The 25167-nt window shown below is 40.0% G+C and overlaps 1 protein-coding gene across 1 annotated transcript in view; it reads right to left on the bottom strand.

Moving 5' to 3' along the window:
• Positions 1-25167, bottom strand: part of LOC309881766 (contactin-3-like) — a gene marked incomplete at its 3' end in the record, with an annotated part of 96607 nt that overhangs the window by 52149 nt on the left and 19291 nt on the right. The window contains exon 2 of the mRNA XM_082768092.1: positions 20197-20330. Coding sequence (XP_082624218.1) covers positions 20197-20251 — 55 coding nt within the window. The 5' untranslated portion in view covers positions 20252-20330. The remainder of the gene's footprint in view (positions 1-20196; positions 20331-25167) is intronic.

Genomic DNA, 25167 nt, shown 5'->3' with positions numbered 1-25167 from the left:
AAAGGAGAAAGGAGCTGGGACACGTGCTTGGTTAGCCAGAACACACTGCCTGCAGAGCTACTGCACAGGGAACAAGTGCAATAGAGCTGCACAGGGAGAAAGTCAGTCCTTCTGCTGGCTTCACTGGGTTTTGGATCGAGCCTGTAAGAATAACGTGGGGAGGAGCAAAAGAGAACAAAAATTATCTCTATAATCATCAATTATTGTTGGGAGGTGGAAAAAAAAAAAAGAAAAACGTTAACAGCACAAAACTGAACATTGCTGAAAGCACACAGAAACTGTGTGCTTTGTCACTGGAGAAGAAGTTTGCTGCCTACTGGAGAACTATCTCCATGGTTTCATTTTTGTCATGCTGGTATTACAGACGGAAATCATGTAATTTCACAGCAAGCTCCACAAAATCTCTTGATGCCATGACACATTGATAAACTTTCATTTTACAGAACATTTATCTGTAGGAAGGTAACTGTACAATACGTTACATATACACTGTAATATTCTTCAAGCCTCATTTTAGTATGAGAGGAGTAGCTCCCCCATGACTGGCATACTTTCACAGCACAGGAGCAGACAGCACCAGAGCATCGCTCATTTGAATATGGGAGCTCAGTATCTCATATCAGCAGAAATAATGCTAATAAAATGCAGCAAACTTATCCACAGATCCGGTGGGACAGGGACGAGGACCTGCAGGTTGTGTCTGTTGATTGCAACCAGTGTCTGACAGCAAGTCATGCACGCTGAGCGGGCTCTAACAGCAGCAACTCTCAGTAGCAAACTTATTTACGGAACACTTGCACTTCTCAGCTCCACTTAGTCACTTGGGGTACAGCAGAAAACATGCAACAGGAAATAAACACGGTTACACCAATTAGGTGAGAATCATAAAGCAAAGTCTCTGTTACATAAACACACATGAAAACCTAAAAACACATCAGCACAGATACATCAAAGTGGATATGAAATTCCAGGGTACAAAAAGGCGGAAGAGACTGCAGAAATAAGGGAGAAAAAAGGGAAGGAAGAGAGATGAGATGGGTTTGTGGGCTGCATGGAACAGAAGGAAGAGATCAGAGATAGCAGAGAAAAGGAGCAGTAGGGAAACATCAATACATGTTGACTCAACTTCTATGCTATCTGATGAGCAGATTTCCCCCCTCCCCCCCTTTTTTTAAAAGGCATTTTGCATTGGCAAAAATACACTGAAAAGAACTGGAAAAAGCAACACTGCAAGGAAAATGCATGTTTTGAAGGAAAAAGGATTCTCCAGTATTTCCAAAAATATACCTTCTCAAATTTCAAATTATCTGGGAATTATCCCTTTACTCAAATTTACTGAACAAAGCAACTCAAGCAATTTAAGAAATACCTCAGGAGGGAACAATGTTTGCTCAAGCAAATTATCTCACAGCTGAGTTCTCACATGAAACAATATTGTCCCCCCAAAGCCTTCCTAGAAGAAGCTCTACAAATATCCTGTCTCTAAAGCACCTCTATCATTAACTACTCATGGCCACACAGCGGGTTTAGGTTTAGTGTTGAACTATCAGGCTATTCACATTGTTGATGAAGAATTACAGCCGTGTGCTACTCACATTGTAATAGCTAAACAGATGGCTAAATGCACTGCCAGATCTAGGTTTAATTACCTGAAGGTTTGTTTGTGTACGTAAGCAGCCATATTTTGACTTTCCTCAAAATATAAATAAAAGACATCTTGTGACACTTCATTTTTTTCTTTTTAAGCACTGAGAACATGTTGATACAACATGAGTTTATTATTATTTTGGCACTGGCTTCACTCCTTTATCTTTCTAAAGATTACAGCCCTCCTTAGAGAAATGGACATTCTCCAGCAACCAGTACTGAGCAGAGCTGGGTTGTCACCCCTATTACCAGGACATGGGTAACCAAAATCTGTCCTTTCCCCACTTCGCTTGGTGCAGAGCCCCTGGCAGAAAGCCACTAGGCTCTGATTAGAGCCATGTGGACTATAACAGATGTAATGATGACAAATAACAGATACGGCAGATGAGTAAGTGTCCTATCAACAGATGTCATACTACAGCTGTTGTTTCACACCTAAAAACGCACCAACTTGTCTGCGTAAAAACCTAATATTCACAGACCTTCAAAATATTTATAGTTCTCATCTCAAAACACGGCTAGTACCTGGCTTAAGCAAAACACTATAAAACGCATGAGCTGATACAGAGCTGCAGGAATACCAAGGATGCACACGGAAAGTTGCTAAGAGCAGTTACCTCCCACACAGCTAATTAAAAGCACATCCCCTGGAGGGAAGCGTGGTGTCCTTATGGGAGGGACTGCTCCAGATTCACAGAGCAAACCTCCGGCCTTAGGAGACTGCAGACAGCGTCTTTGAGGATCAGATTCTCCAAAGGTAAAAATCTCAACAGCTGTCCAACCCTGAGACACGCGTTTCTTGCTGTGATTAAAATGCTGAAGTAGCTTCATCTGTTTGTTCTTGTCTCTCCAACACCCGCTTCTCAGCTAGCAGGCACTTCCAAGGGAGCATGCACCTGAGGGTGAACTACAACTCTCTATTTAGTCTTTTGCCAAATAAAAAAAAAAAAAAAAAAAAAGCAAACCTTAACCCATGACTTGCCCTGGCAACACTGCAACATCACCTATACCATTTTCTTTTCCTGAAGCTCTTGCATTTCACCTCTAGCTCCAGCTGCTGTTCTGTATTTTTAACTTGAGCCGTTTGTTGAGGATCCCAAGAAGCTCATGGATGGTTACTCAGCTGTCGCCAGACCTGAATTCTATTCTCCTTGACAGAAACATGGGTCTGTGCACCTTCCAAATCCGTGTGGTCTGCCTGGAAAGCTGACAAGGACGACGACATTTCAGTCCTGCCCAGCAGGCTTCCTCAAGGGCACAGAGCGCTGCCCAACAGAAAAAGCAACGTGAAGCTAATGTTTCTTTGGCAGCCTCAGTTTCCACCAAATGTGAAGGTGAACTCGTGTCAGGCTGTCCAAATCCAGCTGTAATCATCACGAGAGGGAGACAAAACCCATGTCACCATTCCAGTCTGCACGAAACCAAACAGCCCAGCCAGGCACTCGGACTCTTTCTAAGCCATGACTGATTATAATTTTAGCTGAGACCCCAACTCAGGGGAGGGGAAGACATGGGAAGGGATTTTCCCTTCTATACCTACGGTACGGTAGGAGAGACATGCTGCAGGTACCTGAACCCTCAGCTCCTCTGAGAAGCTCCAGGGAGCAGAACGTGACGGAGGTGCTGCTTACAGGCAGCAAAACCAAAGACCAGGAGTCAACCCTACCTGAACAGCCCAAACCATCTCAAGGTGATCTGGTCTCATTTTGAAGCCACTCAGAACAGCGAGTTAATTATTTGTAACAGTCTCCAGCTATTAGAGCAGCCAATTTCTTATCTTATCTAGAAACCTCTCCCTTCCTCAAGTGCTGCTGAGCGCATTTAATTAGTTTTCGAGAGCCTGAATGTTCACTGGAAGATGTCAAAGTATTTTGCACCTAAGGCATGCTGCAGTGGGGAATGAATACATGGCAGCTCGTGCTGGGCAGTGGCTCCACGTTCCTGGTGGGCCATTTAGGAGAGCCCGATGAGCTGACAGCCTTGCAGTTGCTTTAACACACACAGCGAGAATTATTTACAGGTGCTGCAACAGCGCTACTTAGCTCAGCTGAAATATGCTTTCGCTGTAAGCAACTTTCTTACACTTGTACCCTCTCATCAATGGGAGTCACAGCACTCAATAAAAGAAATGATTTAGACCAGAGTGAGCACATACCACGGGAGCAACCAAACGGCACCTGGCAAGGCAGCACGGCTTTGCAATAGCTGATGGCTGCATGCTGCCTGCCTGCCTTGCGAGTGGCTGCACAAGGGTGTCCGATGTCATTTTGGTTGTAGGACCACATCCAAAAGCCTAAGGTTGGTGCCAGATAAACCGGAGGAGTGATAATTAAAACTCTGCACAGATCAGCAATGGTAGTGAGTTATCTACCTGCTTGATAATGGCTTAATATTGAGTTAAGTTGTATCACAATATCCAGGAGATCAAACAGATCTTCTAACAGTTCCCGCTGCTCCTTCTTCTTCAAAGGACAGCAATATCCTATAGCACAGATTATTCTCTCAAATCTAAGTGCTGTAAGCACTGCCTTTTATCCTACCACAGAGCTGCTTGGTTCCTACCTTCTACACAAATACCTGCTAGCCAGCCTGCATGGAACCGAAGACAAGATCTGCTGACTCCTATTAAAGCCAAAATTTCCTTTGCTTTGTCACACATCTACTTCTGCATCTCATATCCTCCACAAAACCCAAATGGACTTTTTGGTGTGCGCACCAGGGCATTAGTCTGGTTACAAAACCTCTTTCAGTATTTATTATATCTGGGTCAGAGAAATGGTTGATATATTTAAAATCAAGCAGTTTAATCCCCACGTGGATAACAAATCCCGTGTTTTGACTCATGAGAGCATGAACAATGATTATTAAGTAATTAAAGAGGTAAACAGACGATAAAATGACATTTGGTCTTGCTCAAAATCAACTGGTATTTGATACTCCACTGTCCAGAGGAAGAACAGGAGAACCTTGAGAGCACGACTTAGAATAAATTAAATTCATTACACAAAGCAATGTTTTGTGAGAAGAGTTCACTCTAACTTCATTGACTTTGACACCTTATATAGTGACAAATGCAATTCAGGGTCTATGGCAGGCAAGTACCATGCTGTGCTCAAGTGTCGTGCTTTCAATCAAACCCACTTGCAATGCACAGCAGTGCCTCTCCAGCTTCTAGAACTACAGCTCCTTCCCACTGACACTGGGATGTGAAAAGAAATGGATTTTACCCTTGGAATGGGAGTTCAGAACAGCGTTTGGGTCCCACAGTTCAGATACAGAGCTCAGAACTGGAATCTGCAGATAAATTTATCAATAATGAAAGATTTACTGTGAGGAATAAAGGTTTCTAAAAAGAAACAAGATAGTAATTCCAGTGAATCCCCAGCGGAAAAACTAGGAGTAAAAAAAAAAAACAGGATGGCTAAGACATAACTGACAAAGAGAGGTCATAGTTTCTTTTAACTAGAAGTGAACAAAGGTATTATACAGAAAGTTGAAAGGGTAAATAAAATAATAGCACATGCTATTAAGAGGTGAAGTTCTGAAATACCAGAACTAAGGAGGAAGGTGGCAGATTGCTAGCCAAAGAAGCTAAGCATTCAAAAAATCTTCTGGAAATAACATTAAATGCAGACAGGAAATTTAGAAATATTTAAAAAATGAGATCTTCAAAAATAGCTGAATACTTTGCTCCCATTTTCAAAGAGGAGAAAAGCCAAGCAGTATGAACAACTGATAAGGAAGTGCAAAGCTCCACTGTTAACATCAAATATTAATAATCTGAAGCACTGCATCATACACATCTCTGGTACTCAGGGAGTGGGAAAGGAAGCCTCCTAGCAAATCATGAATAAGAGTTCAGAGAAGAGAACAGATGAGAAGCAGCAGCACTGTAGAACCAGTTTCTAAGATAAGAAACTCAAGAAATTACTGACTCATTTGACTGTTTAACTTCACTACTGGATAAAATATTAGAACAAAGTAGAAGTCATTAATATAAAAACACTAGGAAAATACAGATCATTAGATGTGATGTTACAAGGATGCAACACGCAAGGTTGCCATCTGACATGGTGGAGCTTAGAGTATATGTCCACAGATACAGTTTCAACCCATCAGCTACAAATGGTTTTTCTCCAACAGCTCTGCAATCCCAATGCAGCAGGAATCCAGCACGCTGCTGTACAACACCCTCCTCTGGAGTAGCTGTGGATGAATGCAGGGAAGCATCAAGAAGCTACGTGGCTTCGAATACTAAGTGTACCAGGTTGTTCCAAGCTCTGGTACAAAGGAGGTGCTCCCAAGGCCTGCAAAGTACTAACATAACTCAAAAAATAATACGAAGATGACAAATCACCGATTTAACTGAAGTTACTTCCATACAACACTAACATTTTAATATTATTTAGCTGTTTTTGGTATAAGGCAATTTTGACTTGCTTATTACCATGGCAAGTGGTGTCAGAAAAAAATATCTGTACAATCTTTCAGTAAAAAGCTATAAAAAATAAACGTGCTAAGGAAACAAGTGAAGGCATTTGAAATTCAAGTGGTAAAGAGGCCTTCTGCCCAACTGGTGAGTTCATCTTTCAACTTTACTTCATCCCCTAAAACCTAGTGCAAACAGATCGTTCTTCTTTGCTCTTCTCACAGCAACAACAAGTGAAAAAAAGAAAATGCAGGGATCATTTGAGCACGTTAACCTCCTCGGAAGAGAAGGGAATGAGACGAACCTTTAGAGAATTGCATTCCATCTGCCTCTGCAGTAATGGCATTACACTTGAATGAAAGCAAAATTATGTGGAAGACTCTTAGTTTACTGAGGGGTCAAAGAGATGACAGCTGTGGCAGGCTGCAGTAAACCTTTAATATGCCATGATGTACCGATGTGCACATCCTTCAGTGGATGAATAAATGTGGCTGAACAAGGGATTACACCTGAGCAAGCAACTGCATAGATTAATACATTCAGTACCAGACTATTCGACAACAGAAGCTGGGGAAGCAGAGAAAAAGCTGCCCGCAAATACTTCCCTGTTCTTCTGTGATTCTGTTTATGAAAATAAATACAATCCCAGTGCTATGGAATCAAATTTAATAGATTGAGACATATACATATGGAGAAACCCCCCAAAACACAGTGGGGCCTCAAATCTTTTTGCTGGTATCTGAGCCGAGTCTTAAGTGACAGATGCTCGACGTGCAGATTGATCTCCGGTGTAAGCCAAATTGCTCTGTGTAGGGTGGTGTAATCCTCAGAAGTATATTGTTAACTACAATTTAATAAAAAGCCGAGGGCTGAAAAAATACAGTTTCATAAAAAAGAATGAAGATCTCTCACTGCACAGGGCTGAGAGAGGTAATAAGAAGAAAATAAAAAACAGGTAATGCTTCTCTTCTCATAAGTATGGAGAATTTCCCTGGCTATAAAGTCACACTCCCCACAACTCACTCTGTGTAAATTATGTAAATATATTATCGATAGGAGATAAAGACACAAGCAATGCAGTGTAATAGGGATAGTTCTGCAAGTTCCATCACTTCGGTATTAAAACATCTCCTTTACTTAGCCAGTAGCTGTACTGACAATAAACCTCGGGAGGCAAACTGGGTAGGTTGGCAGCAAATCAGAGCCCTCAACAACTGTGCTTCAAGTCAGGAGATCCCGAGCAAAGACATTTACAAGGTATTCTCAATCCCTCTTAATCCTGACATTTCATGTGTTTCAACCACAGGTTGCTTGAGGTTAAAATGTAATGTATATTTATATATTCATTTAGTGTTGGTGGAATTTGGTAGATTGTGAATATAAGTAAGACAGCTGCACTCATTACACAGACTTTTAGCAACACTTTTTTTCTCCTCTATGTGAGATTTTGTTGCTGTAAAATGTGTGCAGGACACTTAAATATTTTTTTTTTTTTTTGGAGTATTAATTTCAGTTTGAGGAAACTCCAATCCAACCATTTGGTTAGTCAAAAAAAGGGTGAATCAAGTATGACAGAGGTAACAGAGATGTGTTTATAGACTGAAACATTTTTAGTGCTTGATTTTCTGTGGTTTTACAACTTAGTTGAAAGATTGAAGCATTAAATTCCTACTGAACATTCCTATCAACTTCAATGGGCTTTATACCGTGCCCTTAATATGGTATTAATGCAATTTAGATGTTTTTACACATTATCTTAATATTATCTGTAGTGTGCTACATGAGCTTACAAGACTCCATTAGGATAATTCTGACAAACAAAACAAGGGATGAAATGTTTTCCCTAGTGATGATTCTTTGATTTTTAGTGCATGTAAGCTGTTTTCCAAAGAAGCCATAATGCAGAGATTTAAGAATAGTCCCAAAGTACAAAAAATCTAGGGAAAGTCACCATTATTAATTGGAGAAAAAAATTATCTGCCAAAATTAAAATGGGAATGTTTTTTGCTTTCCCTGGGGGCAAATAATGCCCAAGTCATTACTCTCTTGTAAAACTTCTATTCAGAACTTTTCTGACATTTTCTTTTCAATTTAGACAAAGTACAGCAGGGGGGGCCTTCCTCACCTCTGCCATCTCATCACTCAGTATAGTACAGGGCAATGCCAAGTAACTCCACCACGTCCCAGATCTTCGTGCAGTGGCACCACAGCACTGCCACTATGGTGCGGGCAGAAACTGGACAAGGACATCAGCCATCCCACCACTCCTCACAAAAATAAGGCCATCAGCTCTTCAAATATAGCACAGAGCAGCAGGACATACCCAAAACACAGCTAATGCTATACATAAAGCAAGCACACTTTTGCCTCATCCTTTCCTCTGTACCCAAGCTAAAATTTCAGTCAAACTAAAGGGCCATCTCCAGACAAAATTCAGTTTTCAACATAAAACAAGAACTTCACAGAAATGGTAATCTCCATTCACTTGCAAGAACTGCTGTGAAATTCAATGAAAAAAGATCACAGGTCTTCGTGTTCACAGAAACGCAGCTTTAAACGACATCAGCAGAACCAAGGCTGACAGATAAAGAGATGCAATTAAAGTTCTGAATTGCTTTGTTAAGCCAGGCGCTGTGCCTGCAACTACTGGACATGTGTCCGTGTTTGGGGCTGATTTCACCTGTCGTGGTCTTCAGCTGTGCACCAACAGCTTCTCCGTCCTGGTCAAGGAACTGTTTCCTCATTTGCTTTGCATTCTGAGAAATATTATGTTTACTACAAATGATGGTGAAACTCCAATCTAGATCCAAACTTCACAGTTTGCAGGTTCCTATGCTATAAAGTGGCAGCTGAAATCAAAGCAATGCACTGTACACCAGCTTTGCAAAGCAGCCCAGGGAATTTGCTTCCTACCCAAAAAGCCCTGATGACTAGCAGTGGCACCTGCTTAGCCACCGCATTTCAGTTCTGTTTTTTTTTTTTTTTTTTTTTTTTGGCATGAAATAAATAAGTTTCATAAGCAGCTTCAGGGATTTTTTGTACATTTAATTTTGCATTCTCCTCATTCCCCAGTTGTGCCTTGTGCTAAATGAACGTTAAGGGTACTGCCCTTTTAATAGCATTTTACATCTAATATACAGAAGCTAAACTTCATTGTTAATCATTTTAATAAAACTGTTCAGCTCCATGTTAGCTACATAATTTTTGCAGTATAAGTTTAGTCTCTTCTAAAAAAAAAAAAAAAAAAGAAGTGAAAGAACTAGAAGAAACATTATTATATGGCCAAGTTTTTAGCTGCATTACATTTTCTATTAACCTTGGAGATTGTCAAGGCTGGACAAAATATAGCTTCCCAATAAAACAGCTGTCAATATCCAAGGCATCAACAGTACCAGAACAGGTCTGTGCAACACACCCAGCACAGAAAACGAAGACAATAAAATAACTATGTTGTCAGCAGCCATGCTCTCCTGTTAGCTAACTGGCCAAAAAGGCAGGAGTGATGAACGCAAACCATGGACCCCATATAGCACCAAACATCTCCCTGCACACAGCTTGCTCTTCAGGCATTCCAAAGGACCCAAATCATGGCAAGTTCAGAGTTATCTTCACTGAAAATAGCACTTTTCATAGATACAAGGCACACTGTGAGAGGTCCTTGAGTCTCTGGTTTTGGCTGGGGGTACATGTTGACCTTCAAAAAATTTTTAAAAGATTTTTTCCCCAGACAACCTCCAAAACCAGTGTTAAAATCTTAACTCTCATGAAGGAAAAACGTATTGAAGACGACAAACAGCTTTATTTTTAAAAAATTATTTATATATAACACTTTTTCCCTTATTTTCTGTGCCAGAAAATCTCTCTCCTCACCATACTCCTCTCCTTCACAAGCTATTCATGCGCAAGCTTTGAAAGATAATAGGAGACAAGCAGATTTACATCCAAAAAAAAAAGATAAGGTTGCTATGGGAATAAAGTGACAAAAACTGTTACTTAATCCAACATAAAAAGATGACAAATGGAGAGAACTCAAATGGAATTGAAACTGTCACCTCAACTGATAAGGTTATGATCTGTAACGACTGCTTTCTCTCCCTCATTTACTCCATGCTTTTATGTAGATTTCATTTTCTCTTCAAACACTATTTACAGAATAACAATGTAATTCCTATCAAGATTCAAAAACTCCTAAAAACAACAAAAAATGAATTAGAACTAAAAAGTAGTACTTTTCAACATGTTGCTTACTACTGTCATTGTCATTCACTTGCAGACTCAAAGTTGAAATAAGTCCATTCTGCATCAATGCTACAGATGTAGAACTGGACTGTAGGATGAATCTTTGTTTTATATATGAAATATAGAAAACGGTGATTCAGACATGTAGATTTCTATCTTTAAACTGCAGTCTATGGCCCACAATAACATTTTGCATAGGTTATTAACTAAATTTAGATCTTGTTTTCCCATAGCTGCAGTCAAAGGCTATTCTTATAAATTTTAAAGGCAGAAAGAGCTATCACACCATCCCCCCTCCCAAGCATTTTTAGCACAAAACATCATGACAAGGAATGAGTCTGTCCCATTTTAAAGCTGGCATATAGTCAGAGCACTAGCACGTCTAATGTTGATGCAGGACAAATGTTTTATCACATTCAGTAAAATGTGGTGAAAACGTATTTCCTCTCATTACATATACTCATAGCTGCCTTGACTCATTAAATAACGTGCCAAATGATCTCCTTACTCAGTGAACCTTAAAAATGAGAAACGTGATGAAGCCTTAAAAGGTCCAATTCATGGTCTCTCTACTGATAGATCATCCCTGGCAACATAAAGATCAGAAAGTAATCTGGCATGAACCAGCTGAAAAACTTTTCTTAAACATATGGCAGAGCTTTAAAAGACTGATTCTTATTTGCTCTATAGCTCCTCTTGCTACGTAATGGCTTCTGAAAACGGCCAAGCAGCAGATTGGAAGCTCCTCTAAGGTGCCACTGCAAGATTTATGTCAGGGTAATTCACATCAACAGGCATCAAATCCTCTGCCTGTTACTACGACTGCTACCGTCACTATTTGCCTCTTATTTTCAGTATCATTGTAATGTTCTGTATTAAAAGAGTTCCTTATGTTATTATTGCATGAAATTACTCCATACCTCCCTTTCTTCACTAGGGGTTTCTGTTCGCTGTTGGATTAAAATATTAGAAGCTATTTCTAGTGACTGGTTCAAACAAAATGGTTTCTACGCTCAGAAGTTTCTCCATTGGCCCTGAACACTTGACCCTTGAAAGCTCCGTGAAAGGGTAAAGGATAATTGAGCACAAAAACATGCACTGAGGTGTCACATTAAAATGATGTTCTGCCTTCTCTTCCAAGACAGCAAGCAGCACCGATCTAGAAAAAGGTCTGTTTTCCTGCCAAATGGCATGTGCTTGAAATGTTTTTGACTTTCTTACAAGACTTCTAAAAACTTGACAGGAATGTCATAACTGTTTGTTCCATCCAGGAAGGAAAAAAATCTACTGTATTAAACAGCCGTATCTTAATATTCTCTTTATAGCTGAGGAGATTTGATTCATTTTTAGCATCAATAGTTCTGATTATGCTAATCATACAATAATATAGGTGAGCCTTCATTTGCTTGTATTTTCAAACATGTATAGCAATAAAATTGAGGTTAAGTTCTCTTTATAACCTTGTCTTATTTTTTCGCTGAAAGCCAAGTGAGAAAATCGTGTTCTGATCCCTGATATACCTTCACTGCTATTTACAGCCTGTATCAGAAAAGTTAAAGGCTTATATTATCCCATTTGTTATTAAACAAGAAATCAAAGGTTAGTTATGGCAAAAATCACGCATTTGTCCACACGGTAGCAGCAAAGCAAGATTACCTAAAATTAAAAGTCTACATCATTCATGATCATTAAGAAAAAACAAATTTATAGCAGTTTCTTCTGGAAGTTTTTTTCAAATAAATAATAATAATAATAATATTTGTTCTCAGTTCTGGTGTATTCCTGAGTATCTGCCATCATTCAGCTTTAGATTTCCACCTCAGTGTGCCTCCCCTATTTTTCAGCTGTTATTCACAACAGTTTCAACGTCTCTCCCACCTCCCTGCTGGTGTCCTCAGCTTCCCAAGCGGCTGATACAGCTTACATTCAGCACAGTGAACTTCTACCAAAGTCCGCTTCCCTGCTGTTCCTTCCCTAAAGTCTTTTATCTTTTTATTTGCAGAGGAAGGGGTTCCTCCTTCCCCTGGTTTGGTATTTCCTCAGCATGACTCACCTACACATCTCCAGTCTTCATAAAGCAAGGAGCACCACTACATCTGTTTTGCAGGTAAGAAACAGAAGATTAAAGGTATTACCCAAAACCCCAGGCATCATCTCACAGGATGAGATTACTCATGAATCTCGGTCATCATTTTTTCTTCAAACGTTCTAGCCAATGATAGCAACTTCAGGAGGTCGTTTAATCAATAAAGATGCTGAGCAGCCAGCCTAGGATGCTTTTGTCTAGTTCCCTATCAGAAGGTAGAACAACAGGATGGCTCTTCAGGTCATGAGCAAAAACTCACTCTTTATTTCATAAACCAGCAAAAGACAGGAAAACAGACAAGGTCTCTCAGCTTCTATCTCCTCACCAGCAAGAGCCTGGCAAGTGAAGTAGGATTACTTCTGTAGCTGCTGCTGGGTGTTGGGGAAGAAGAAAGAAGTTGATGTTTTCAGAGAAGAGAAAAAGGGACTCCAAAGCCAGTGTTCTCCTATCAGTGGCTTTATTTATTTATTTAAAATACAAAGAGCCTGAAAGTGTTTCCACCTCAAACCTTTAGTTCATGACTTTCCTACCTACTGCTGTCACACACAGCTAGATACCACCATTCATATTCAAGAATCAACACTTAATTCAAACAATTTGTTCCTCATTTTCAGTGTCCGATACTTTGCTGAAAACCAAGAAAATTAAACAAAAATGAGACCGAGGATGTGGGGCCAAAACAGGAACTTGACTGAGACCCTCTGCAGGTGCTCCAGCAAGCAATCACCAGGTTTGCTGCAACAGCTCATAAAGCATTCTTCTGCATCTTGGTACTCCTCTGACAAAAATATTTCTGCTTTCCTGCCTTTTTAACAGCAGCAATACATCAGTAAGAATATGGAAGATTTTCATACTTCTTGGAAATATTAAAAAGCACGAATCATGTCTCCCAATTTCATAAGTCCTCTAAACTTAACATTAATAAAAAGGAAAGCAGTGGATCTGATGCATGACATAGCTGAGCCTGAGGGTTTAAATGGAATCCTTCTCTAAGAATTACACTGACAAAAAATGAAACAAACAGTGAAAGTGAAAATAGTGAACACACCTAAATTGCCATTAAATCAATTATAACATCATCTAGTTTTAACTGCAAACAGGCTATTAAATCAGTAACCAGAAGGAAAGCCTCCCTATTGGCAGATTACACTCTAAAGGGCCAGAATAGGAGTCAGGCTTTGATGTCCAAATGGTTTGTATCTGTTACACCAGATACTTGAGGGTTTTTTTCAGCAGATCACCATTTTAAGATGCTTGGGAAGGTCATTCTCAATGCATCTGGAAAATATGATCAATGCTCAAACTGTGCATTTTTAAGACCGGACAGACAGAACATTAATCAGCTGTATTTGTCCTAAACAACAAATTAGAGGATACCAGTAAACCTGCACTCTGATTTTCTATTTAGACACCTCTAGAAGTTTTCCAGTGGAGCTGTAAACTCACATATAGCACATCACCACTGCCAAGAGTTTTCTTTTTCCTAACGCTCAGTGGAAAGCGTAGCCTGCCTGACACGGTCTAGTCATCTTAGCACTTCATATCTTTACTAGTGCAACACAAGTAGTTCTTTGTTGAAAACCCTGCATTTATGGTTTTTTAAGCATGTTCACGTGCACAAGAGAATGGTGCCTAAAGGTACTGAATGGGAGGAGAACCTTCCAGCTCCACGGTTACAGTCAAATTCAGCCAAGGCTTGCGATGGCTAAAAGGGGGTGGTTAATGGCAATTTTTTGCTCTGTTTAGATGAAGTACAATCAAAATAGAGTTAGGATACTATTTGTGGTGATGGCTAATTAAAGCTTAGGAGAGAAAGGTAGTGCAGGTGGATTCTACAGGTCTTGTTCTGGACACGCTGATTGAAGTGTGTCCTTTCATCTTCTGAAGAACAAAAATTATATACGTTTACACACACAATTCTCCTTGTTTCATTCCTTTGAACTTTTTTTCTGTTTCATAGCCTTCTTTACACCTGAAATATACTTCAAAACTTGTTTTTCCTCTTAATTCTCAGGAGAAACTTTTAATAGATACGTTTTCCAAGAGAACAGAGCAGTCAGCTTCAGCAGTATAAAACAGCAAGAAATGACGAGAGAGCAGGAGAAACTAATGCCTGCTCTCCTACCAAGATTGCTGGGAAAGGCTGGGTGAGCAAGTGAGCAGCACAGCTTGTGCCACCCGAGGCTGATGGAGATGGCTCTCCCCTTGGAGCTGACTCCTTGGTGCAGTAGTACAATAAATCGTAGTAGGAATTTGAAGCCAAAATTAACAGGAATGGTAAGAAAAGACAGCAGTCACGCCAACCTGCAGAAAAGCAGTTTGCACTCTCATGGGATAGGAGTTTACCTTATCTGTTTATCTTACATATTCACTAGTCACTTCTATAGCAATGCATCTCAGTCATTTATCCTTCCCTCACATGGGAAATAAAAAAAACTGCTATCCAGTTTACTAAAAGATTAAGTGAAATCCAGTTTATTAAAAGATTAAATGAAATCTTCTGGGTCACTTGGGAGGGGTGGGAAAATCTATGAAGGTCAGGAAGAGTCATAACGCTCCTGGAATCAATTCACAACCTGACCCCAGACCATCGCTTGGTTCAGACTCCAGCTGGATGGACCAAATGAACTCCAGAGGTCCCTTCAATCTAAACCATTCTGTGAGTCTGTACTGCTCTTTTTTTTTTTCCAGTTGTTGGTTTTCTATTTTATTGATCTTTCAGCTTGTTCTTCAGAATCATTTAAGCATTGATAATAAACTGCTTTTTATTTGTTTGTTTTTTTTCCAATTTCATAGACTCATAGAATGGCTTAGGTTGGAAGGAACCTTAAAGATCATCTAGTTTCAACCCCCCTGTATTGGGCAGGGAGTTTCTTTCCTGGCTAGGCGGATGTTCCCCCTACTTGTTTCAAACTTGACATGTATACTTAATGCTGAATAATCATCTTCTTTCTCCCTAAGGTAAATAGGCAAAGACAGCAAGATCATTAGTTATACAGATATAAATATACATCAATAAATTAAAACCCAAAGGCCTTCCCCCCCCATCCTCCCATTACTCTCACATCCTCACTTTGATGAACTGAAGATTCACACAGGATAAACCAAAAGCAACTCAGTACAGAACACCACAGTAAGGGAACTAGTTTGAAGTATGTTATTTGCATGGACAAAGAACATCAAAGCTTTTAAAGACCAGCCACATCTCCATTTCTGTAACTATGATGTCATATCATAACATTAATTTTCAGGCAAGTCTTAGAACTGTCTTTTCAGTCATAAACTGAACACAAGAAAAATGTTTCTATAGAAAGTCAGAATACCTCCTAATCTGTCTTGATGCTAGTTTAAAAGTAATATTCTCAAAACTGTTTAACACCTTGTTTCATGTTTACAGAGTGCTCCCACTAAAATTTGTCTTGAAAAAGACTCAACTACAGGATTCTCTGGTAGATTTTAGAAGTACACTGTTCCAAAAGGTCTATTCACAATATTGAAGCAATTTAAGCAAAAAGATAATGTTAGAATTAAACACGTGCAGCCTCCAGATAGCAAAAGAACTGCACGTCAGGATTGAGACCTTGTGCTGAGCTGAGTGAGATGAGGTAGGCAGCTGGAACTGTTCAATTTAGACTGTTCAGCAAATTACATCTGGCTCAGCCTCATGTCTCCGTAAGTGCTGACTGTTGCTACAAGCAGCATGGTCAGTGACAGCAATAAAACCACATTAAGTCAGGGATATCAATTATGGGTGCTCAAGGCTTCTAAGCAGCCCTGCTCCATCCAACCATCTGGCTTCTGGCAACATGAAAAATGGCTTTTTTTTGCTTGACTTCTTGCTGGTCCTCCAATCTACGAGCTCCGCATTGCTACTCAGAGGACATTTGGGGAACACAGTAAGTGAAGAGAGATGAACGGGAACAGATGCAAAGGAAGGGTGAACAGTGAATGAGGACAGCGTCTTACAGGAGACAACGCAATGGCCATCAGAAAATAAATACTCTACTAGTAATTAGCACAATAACAAGTATTTTTCTATTAGCTCTGACATTAATTTACAAACTCCATGATACTCAATGCCAACCTGAGATATGTGAATTTATGAATCTGCAGTTAACATTATCACTTTCATAGTGTGCCTCTTTCTGCAGTTACATTTGCATAGAGTTAAACATTTATTTCTTTGTTTTTTCCCCTCTCTTCTCTTCCTCTCCAAGAACTCACTTGGTTCATCTGGTGTTAACGTGATTTAACATAAGATACTTTACATTCATCTTGAATCCTCAAGACTACCATTCTTCATAAGCAGCAAAAACAAAACTTGCTTTCATCTAAGTTGCTTTCAAACATGACTGAAAAGAACTGAGATGACACAAAATAAAAATATAAGAAAGATTAAAGGACAAAAGAGTCCTTCAACAGATGGGTGAAAAATCTTTCATCCTCTTTGAAGGAGGTTATGTATGCCTCCACAAGAACCGCTACCAAGGTCAAAGTGATCTGAGTGAAGCTTTGAGAGTGTCAGAGTAGTTCTGCAGATGTTACAGCTCATACTCAATAGATTTGTTTGCATAACTCCAACTTCTGGTGCCTACAGCTTTCTCCATATTATTGTCTATAACAGAAACAGTAACAGCAGCAGAGAACTTTACGCTATGTAAGAGTCAACATATCCTCCTGTGCCTGAACATCACCTCACCCATTATCTATTTTTTTTTTTTTAAAGAGTAAATATGAATTCAACACGTCAATCCTGAAGATTTCCAAGCTTTACAATCAAAGATAGATACAACTTTAAGAGTAAAATGATTATCCTTCTTCTAAAGGATATTTTACTGCCTGTTGTCTATGAATGAAACATTAGGATTTCGTTTTCTCTTTTTATACTATTTGCATGTCAGATACCTGTTATGATCCAAATGCTAAGTATTACATTTTATCAATAAAAACCCCAAACTAAAGAAAAATAAGCTTCTAAAATAAGAAAAATAAAGACTAGTACCACATGAAAAACTTAAATTACTCTAGCAGATTTAAGAACAGGCTTTGTTGTTATTTGTTATATGTTTGTTGTGTTTGTTATATGTTTTTGATTTTTTTATAGCATTAATACTAATTCAACATGAACATAACCATGAACATAATGAAATCATTCATTCTACTACAAATGATACACATGATGCAAGGCACCAATGCATGTTACTATTGCCTGAAAAATACTCATACACTTTAGTTAAGTACTACAATGTAAATCTAGCAAAAACAGTATCAGCAGGTCAAAACCAGTGAGAGCACACTTGGAAAAATCCATACATAGCTAATGAATTTTAATGTTTGGATTCTACCCGTTAGTCCCCCCGCCCCCATCCTCCCAGTATCCTTCATTACATCAACTAATCACTTAAAATTTCTTTTGGCTTAGCCTGTATTCTAATTAACTAATACCATATCTCCTTTGAATAGTAACTGTACTGAGCAGTCAGCATATTTCCGAAGTTACATATGAGAGATTCAGAAATGCATGCATACATTCTGCAAAAACAATTTGTTTTGCTGACATTTATAATGTCAAGATTTGCCAATTCAGATGCTGCAGTGTCTAATTGGCTTTACAAGTAATTCCCCAATGATACCAAAGACATAGCAGTAGGTATTGCAGAAAGTGGACTTACATCCTTCAAGTGGTTTTAAGACTACAAACACATTTTCGACTTGAAATATTTCCAGGTGCAGCCCAAAGGGAAGCACAGTGCTGGCTGGCACAGCTGCACTTTTTAGCTAACTCAGGATGTTCACAGCCTTACTTTCCAGACCACCGCCACATGCATTAACTGCTAAAGCAGAAGAGCAGGAAGAACAAGAGCAGCATTGAGGAATGCCACAGTACACTGCCTGTAGTCCTCCTGCAGCTCCCTGCTGCTCCCCCATCACCGTTTTGGGCTGACCAGGGGCTCAGATGGAACCAGACTTTTGCCTGGCATATGTAACGGCAGCAGGACCAGACATGCAGACATGGGGAAAACATGGAAGCAGCAACAAGGCAGCATCTGCTCAGAAGTATGAAAATATAGCTTTGCTTCCTGCAGTTCAAAGGAGAAAAAAAACAAACTCCCCCTATTTTAACCAATATCCCTGTGCAAATCTCTTATGATTGGCTCAATGTCAGAACATTCAGTATTTCTTTTAGAAAGCAAACCATAAACTAGAAAGTAGTTCTGCAGAAGAAAAAACTGTATTTAAGTCTTTTTTTTCCTTAAGGAAATATTTTCTAAGGAAAAGTGCTTGCATTTCACAGAGACAATATTAGTACCTTTCATGTTAAAGACAGCAAAGCCATGTTGTTAAACCATTTGTGACCCTCTGCATTCCCACACAAAGCTCAAATCCACAAACCTTGCTCAGTTATGTTCCAATGCACCTCAAACAAGAAATCAATCCCCCTGAGGGCAGCCAAAACACAAGCAGAGGTTACAGGCATGAGAGGAAAGCAGGAAGGGGCATCTCCACATGGCCCCTCTTTCTCCACCCCTGCACTGGAGCTGCTGCCAAAAAAAAAAAAAAAAAACAACAAAAAAAGCACACAACACACACCTACTCCCAACAGACCCAGACGATAACCTTTTTGATTTACTAACTAGTTCACATGTCAAGCAGTAGTTGCTCGTTTCAATTAAAGCACACTCATATACATCACCCTCCCCTTCCCTCAAACCACCCAAACCACCCTTAACTTCAAAGCAGCCAATTCAGATCACTCTTCAGAGCCATCCTCTACAGAAGCCTGATTCAGAAACAGGAGAAACCATGATCACTTGCCAGCAAGGCCCCTGAGGAAAAGACCGTCAGCTTGAGATTCTGACAGCACTGACTATAGCTCTCTAGTCCTTCTTCCAGTTCTTCAGCCAGCCTCCTTTTAGGGAGCAAAGCGATGCCTCACAAGGGAACTTCTCTTTTTTTTTTTCTTCTGTTTGCATTGCATATTCAAGAGCATCCCAGACCTTCATCAAATGAGATGAGTCACAACAACAAAAGGCTTCCTTCCCTCTTTCAAGACAAGTGCTGTCATTGCAGCAATTAAAAACATCAACACAGCACTGACTTACTGAAGAGCACGCATTTTGGTAATTTGGGAACCATCAGTGATGCCTGCTCTTTGCAGCTCTGATGATGCCAACGCACACTAAAATCACTGACAGGAGTTACCATCGAGGACAGACTAGGGGCCTCCTCTCACCCCCTCACATACAGCAGCATCATTAGGGATGGTCAGAGCATATGCTGAGCAGCCACCAAAACAAGTCAGGGACTTCAGGGGCTACTCTGTGTACTGACCTCAGAAAGGTAAAGAACAACAGCGCAGAAGGGACGCCGTGGCAGAAGGAGAAGACCTGAAAAGCAGCACAGTTCCCAGCACTGAGAACTAGCTGGATTGCTGTCTGGCAGAGTGGGAAAGCAAACCTCTGAACTGCTGAATTGGTGCAGCGATAACACAGCACAGCTCCTCATGAATAAACCTATTCTAAAATAAACGAAGCTTTGAGAAAAGCTGAAGCAATCATCCTCCGTAGCTGCAAGAATTTGAAGTTTCCAGTTACAGAGAAACACATACTGCAGCTATTATATTAGCATACCTCTGGTGCATGCATTTCTAATAACATCTCTACCGTTATCAACTATCTTCTGCTTGCTTTGAAAGCAGAGCTCTGTTTAGTAACCTTGGAGCAGAAGTTATTTTAATTCATTCACTGTTAATATTTGAAACCCTTGTATTGCATGCATTATTGTATTTTGTTACCTCCAAGACAGCCAACAAGTAATACCAGGAACAGCAGCTTCCACAGCAGCAGCATCTTCAGTTGGCAAAATTCAGTAATTTCAGTTCCTTCCCAGATGAACTGCACATTTAGTCTTCTGTGGGCAAGGTTTAACCTGTTAAGAGAATAGAGGGATGACAACCGGATTCAAATTTAAGAACTGGCTTCCATGTAAACATGCTTTTTAATAAATACAAAATGGACCGATGCTCTAAAATGCCTCCTTTTTTCCTATGACTGAGCCCCAAACAGAAGTGCAGATGTGTATGCATACAAGGTGTTAGGAATTATCTAATTCAGCAGGAGCACAGCTGGCAAGTACGCTGACTTCGTAGTTGCCTGCTTCCTGGTAATCTCTGACATACGTTTATTTGTAAGAAACAGGAGTTTGAAAAGAAGAGGATACATGAGGTACAATCACATATAAAGAACAGAAGTTTGAAGTTTAAGATAACCATTAGAAGAATTCATTCCACTTGCCTTGTATACGCTGCACTAGCAACAACCTGAACATGTGCAATAACTGATTTAATTAAAGCCATGTCTACTCTTCCCTTTTTGTTTTACCATACCAGGTCTGCACTTGACATGCCTAACAGCAGCACAGAAGCCTGAAGAGGAAGATACAGCAACCAAGAACACAGAAAGAACATGAGCATGTGGCACTGAGGCACATCAGATGTGATGATATGCCACAAAGTGTTTTGCTAGGATTCCATTTCTACCTGTGTTACTGGCTCGATTATAAAGGATTTGCCAAGGTCTACTAACTTGGGTACGGCATTCTAATTTTGCTATTTTCTACAAAAGCTTTGCAGTAAATTTTCTGAAGTCGTATGACAACTGTGGCCTTTACATTATGTGTGTGTCACTTCCACAGCATCTGTTTTTTCAGAAGAGTAGCTGGGCAAAATTTGAGGTTCTGCAGTACACAGATCAGGCGAGATCAAATGCTTCCTTCTGGCACTGCAGTCTACGGATCAACGCACAGAAATATGAAGGGCAAAACAACAAGCATTAATTCTGAAGTGCCAATCTGAAATGTCTGGACTTTTTTTTCCCAGTCTATTTCATATTAGAGTTAAAAGTTTCTAATATTTTTGGGAATCTAGCATTTGAGTTTCAATCTAAGCACCCCAGGCAGAGAGATCACCCAGAGGATTCCCTCAGACACATCCCCAGCCCACAACTTCAGAAGAATGTAATCTCCCCAGAGAAAGATGGACCTGCTCTTTGCCACCAGAGCTGTCTCTTCTCTCCCTGCAAGCCCCTGGCTCGTGCATACATCGCTACCGACTTGCATCCTACTCAAGTGGCAGCTGCATGACACAAGCAGGGTTTCCTTTTTTGCGTGCATAAAAGCCAAAACCCCGAAGCACTGTTGTAGCAGGAGCCTACCTCACAGTCTAGGAAATGGCCAAAAGTCTGCTGCTGAGAAAAATGTACCTTACGTATCCTAAGAATTAAGTTCTGAAAGAAATCAAAGCATCAGGAACCAGGAAACCTGAGCACCGCAGTATTTTGCATATTACTTCTGAGGGATCCTGTGCATTTTGTTGACTAGAAGTAATAATTGCTGCACAATGCCACTGTAATATTACGATAAAACCAGGCTAGCATAAGCTGCTGGGCTCTAATTGCACTGCATGTTTGCCAAGAGCTTTCCAGAGGTAGGCATGTCCCTTATTTGACGTGCCCTGAAGGCACCTGGTACAGGCTCTGAAAGGGCTGGAGCAAGTTCAGGCTCTACAACAGTTTGTGTGCTCAGACAGCTGAAGTCCGTGCAGAGAACAAGAAGATAAGAGATACCTGCAGGAGGTGCTTAAACCCAATATTAAAAAACTACACAAACAGGATACAGACCTACTGCAGCTACAGGAAGAAGAGGGGTTGGCTGGGAATAAAATTAGAAAAGAAAAAGTAGAGGACAACGAAGCAAAAGGATTAATGATATTATAGAGAAATAATAAAATGGGACTAGGAAATAGACTAGGGAACAAGGAGAAGCAAGGAAGCTGAGAAAGAGCTTTGTCAAAATAGAATTCAATAGAATTTCTCAGATCTGGATGAGCCCAAATTAAAGCTTCAGTCTGAACTGGAGGAATTTCTAGCGTCACTGAGTCTAAACTGATCAGAAATTCCTGGAACTCAGGAGAGTTGCAAAGGTCATGAACTGATTTTTCAGTATTGATTACAAACCACAAAACAAAAAAATAAACTGAGGTGCTGACACTAGAGGTCAGCATATCTTTGCATCGGAAAACAGATATTAGAATCTCATCTTTATAAATTATGAGATTAACATTTCAGTTAAAGTCATCTCCACAGGGCATCATAAAAATGAGATGCGCTGATTAGTGTAAAATGTCCCCCAGCCATTTCAAGTAGTCATATCTATTTTTTTGGAAAATAATAAATTGAAAATATCCATTTCTCATTTCCCTCAAAATGCAATTGCTAGCTGTGAAAAAAATCACCCAATATACTTTGTTTCAGTAAGGAATACCCACATGGCGGGCTCTAAATCCTTCACATCTCTGCCTCTTGCAGTTCATATTCTAAGGCCGACACGAACCAACACCGGGATGGCAGGGCTCTGGCTTTGGAAACATAATGGTGTAGTCTCCACACACAGTGGAAAAAAGTCTAAGTTGAAGAAAGTCGCACTTCTGAAAGTGCAAAAGGAATGCAATAAAAACCACTAGAGAAGTGCTACGTTTGCACATAATTGATCAAGCCAGTCTTTCTGCAACTTCCCTGATCTCTACACTTGGCTTCAATAAGACAGCGCAGTTCCCTGGGATCGGTCTCTGCTGATATGAACTCCTCAGAAATGCTGACTGTACATGGAAATACCAACGCAAGGCACACCTATCCAATGCTAGAGTTGGCAAAAGAAATACAAGTGTGTATTTAAATTCACTGGAGCTCCTATCAGCATCTGAAGTTTTGAGTTCATTCCTTACGTTTCTGTGTCTGATGTACGGAAGGTAAGGGAATACATCTTCCACGCAGATCATTTATGGAAGTGAACACATTTGCAAATCTGAGTATTTTAAGGGATAAACAAGATCCAAGCCAGCCCATGAAAACCCACATGTATTTTTCACACTGCTCTTCTCAAGGAGCCTAGCAGCGTGCCTCACCGAAAGCAGCATCACGAAGGCTATCGCGCTGCTCAGTGGATCTCAGCATTTCAATAACATTAATTCAACTCTGACAACATCCATTTGTAAACAGGCAAATCTTGAGACAAAGGTAATTTCCTTTTGGAGATGGCAAGGCTTTGGAAAAGTGAGCTACAGTACCAGTACTGAGTGCGATGGGGCCACTACTGGTAACATCCCACTGGAAGAAATGCAAGCATGTCTAGCACACCTGTATTAAACTCTAGATAAATGAGAATTAACCAATTAAAAGCTAAGAATCATGACAAAATACAGTTGAAAACCCTACTAAGCAATACCGTGGCTTGTTCCAAAGAAAAGTTTAAAAGGTGCTCCAAGGAGAACTGTGGCCGGTCCAACTCCTTTGGGGGCTCATTAGGTCTTTGTTCCACAACTGCATGTAGCACCACTCATTAGCAAGCAGCCTTTGCAGGCTTGTAGCAGTTGTTAGGCTGCCTGTGGCTCTTACTCAGCCTTCCTGTCCCTACAGGGATATCAGCACTAGACAAATCATCCTGATGAAGCTGGACTGTAAGCATAAAAAGATGAGGAGAAAGTTTTAGATGAACTCCACTATTAACAATCACTAAGTAGGATTAAAGTCATCTTCAGTGTGTCATTAGCAGAGACTTAATTAAAAGCATCACAGACATTCTTAACAAGATGAATTTACAAAAGCTTAAAAGAGAAGTATCAGCAACTGTTCTGTGGAGTTTTGCTACAACTTCTCTTGTCTTACTGCATGTATTGACTCTTTCAGCCACGGTCTCGTTTCCCCTGTCCATATATCCTTTGCACTTGATATAAGCCTTGTAAGCTTTAGGGTACAGGGACCATGTGGATGGTTCTAGTCTACAGAGCACCTTCCCTAGCCCTATACTCGTCCTTCCTTTTTCCCCCTGAAACAAATAATAACTGTAATAATTGAATGTCCACTCTCAATACTCATTTCTCTACGAACAGCATCACGGTGCATCTCTACCTTATTTATCTCTCTTATTCTTGTTACTGAGGAGCTCTCTGAGCATACCAGCCAGGCTCCTGAGCCCAGCACCCGCAATTCTTCCACTGAAGAGCAATACCCACTAAAGAAGGCTGTAACTTGGCTGAGCCTTTTACCACAAACAGTTGTTCCATGTCAACAAAAGCAGAGAAATTGCAAAGAGAAAATAATTACAGAACGACATTTATCTTAAAAGTTCCTCAGGAATCCTACCTTATCGTAAGACCACCAGCTTGTACAAGTCTGCGCATTAACCTTTGTGCCAGCAATTTGAGAGCCTCTTTAAATCTAGCCAGAGGTCTTTGCTTTGCACAAACAGTTTGACCACCCGTGGAGACTGCCTACCTAAATCAATTTCGGTACACCTATGGGAAAGCTTCACAAAGGAACTAGCTTTGCATTTTTCCCCTAAGTACAGGGGAAAAAAAGCATCAGAATTTCTTTCAACTCTTTCTATTAAATCAATTACGTGATAAAATTTAAAATTAGTAAGTCATTATAAGTGATACTAACTCCACTCCCAAGCCAAATGGAATACAGTTATCCTGAGCACAGTGTATCAAGTTTGGTATGTTTAGTTACTGCCATTCAGAACTGTGTATTTTTTGCATTGGTACAGTGAAGGTATTGCACGGATAGCAAGTTAACCTTTTAAATGCAAAATATAGATATTAAAGAAAAAGTCATATTGCTTTTTTTCTACTTTACCTCAGGAAACAGCTTTCATATTTACCAATCCATGGATGATGAGAGAAAGCATATTTGCACAAAAGTTCACTCTT

The sequence above is a fragment of the Aythya marila genome (assembly GCF_965140915.1).
Source record: "Aythya marila genome assembly, chromosome: 10".
Classification (NCBI taxonomy): domain Eukaryota; kingdom Metazoa; phylum Chordata; class Aves; order Anseriformes; family Anatidae; genus Aythya; species Aythya marila.
This window is presented reverse-complemented; position numbering and strand designations above follow the sequence as displayed.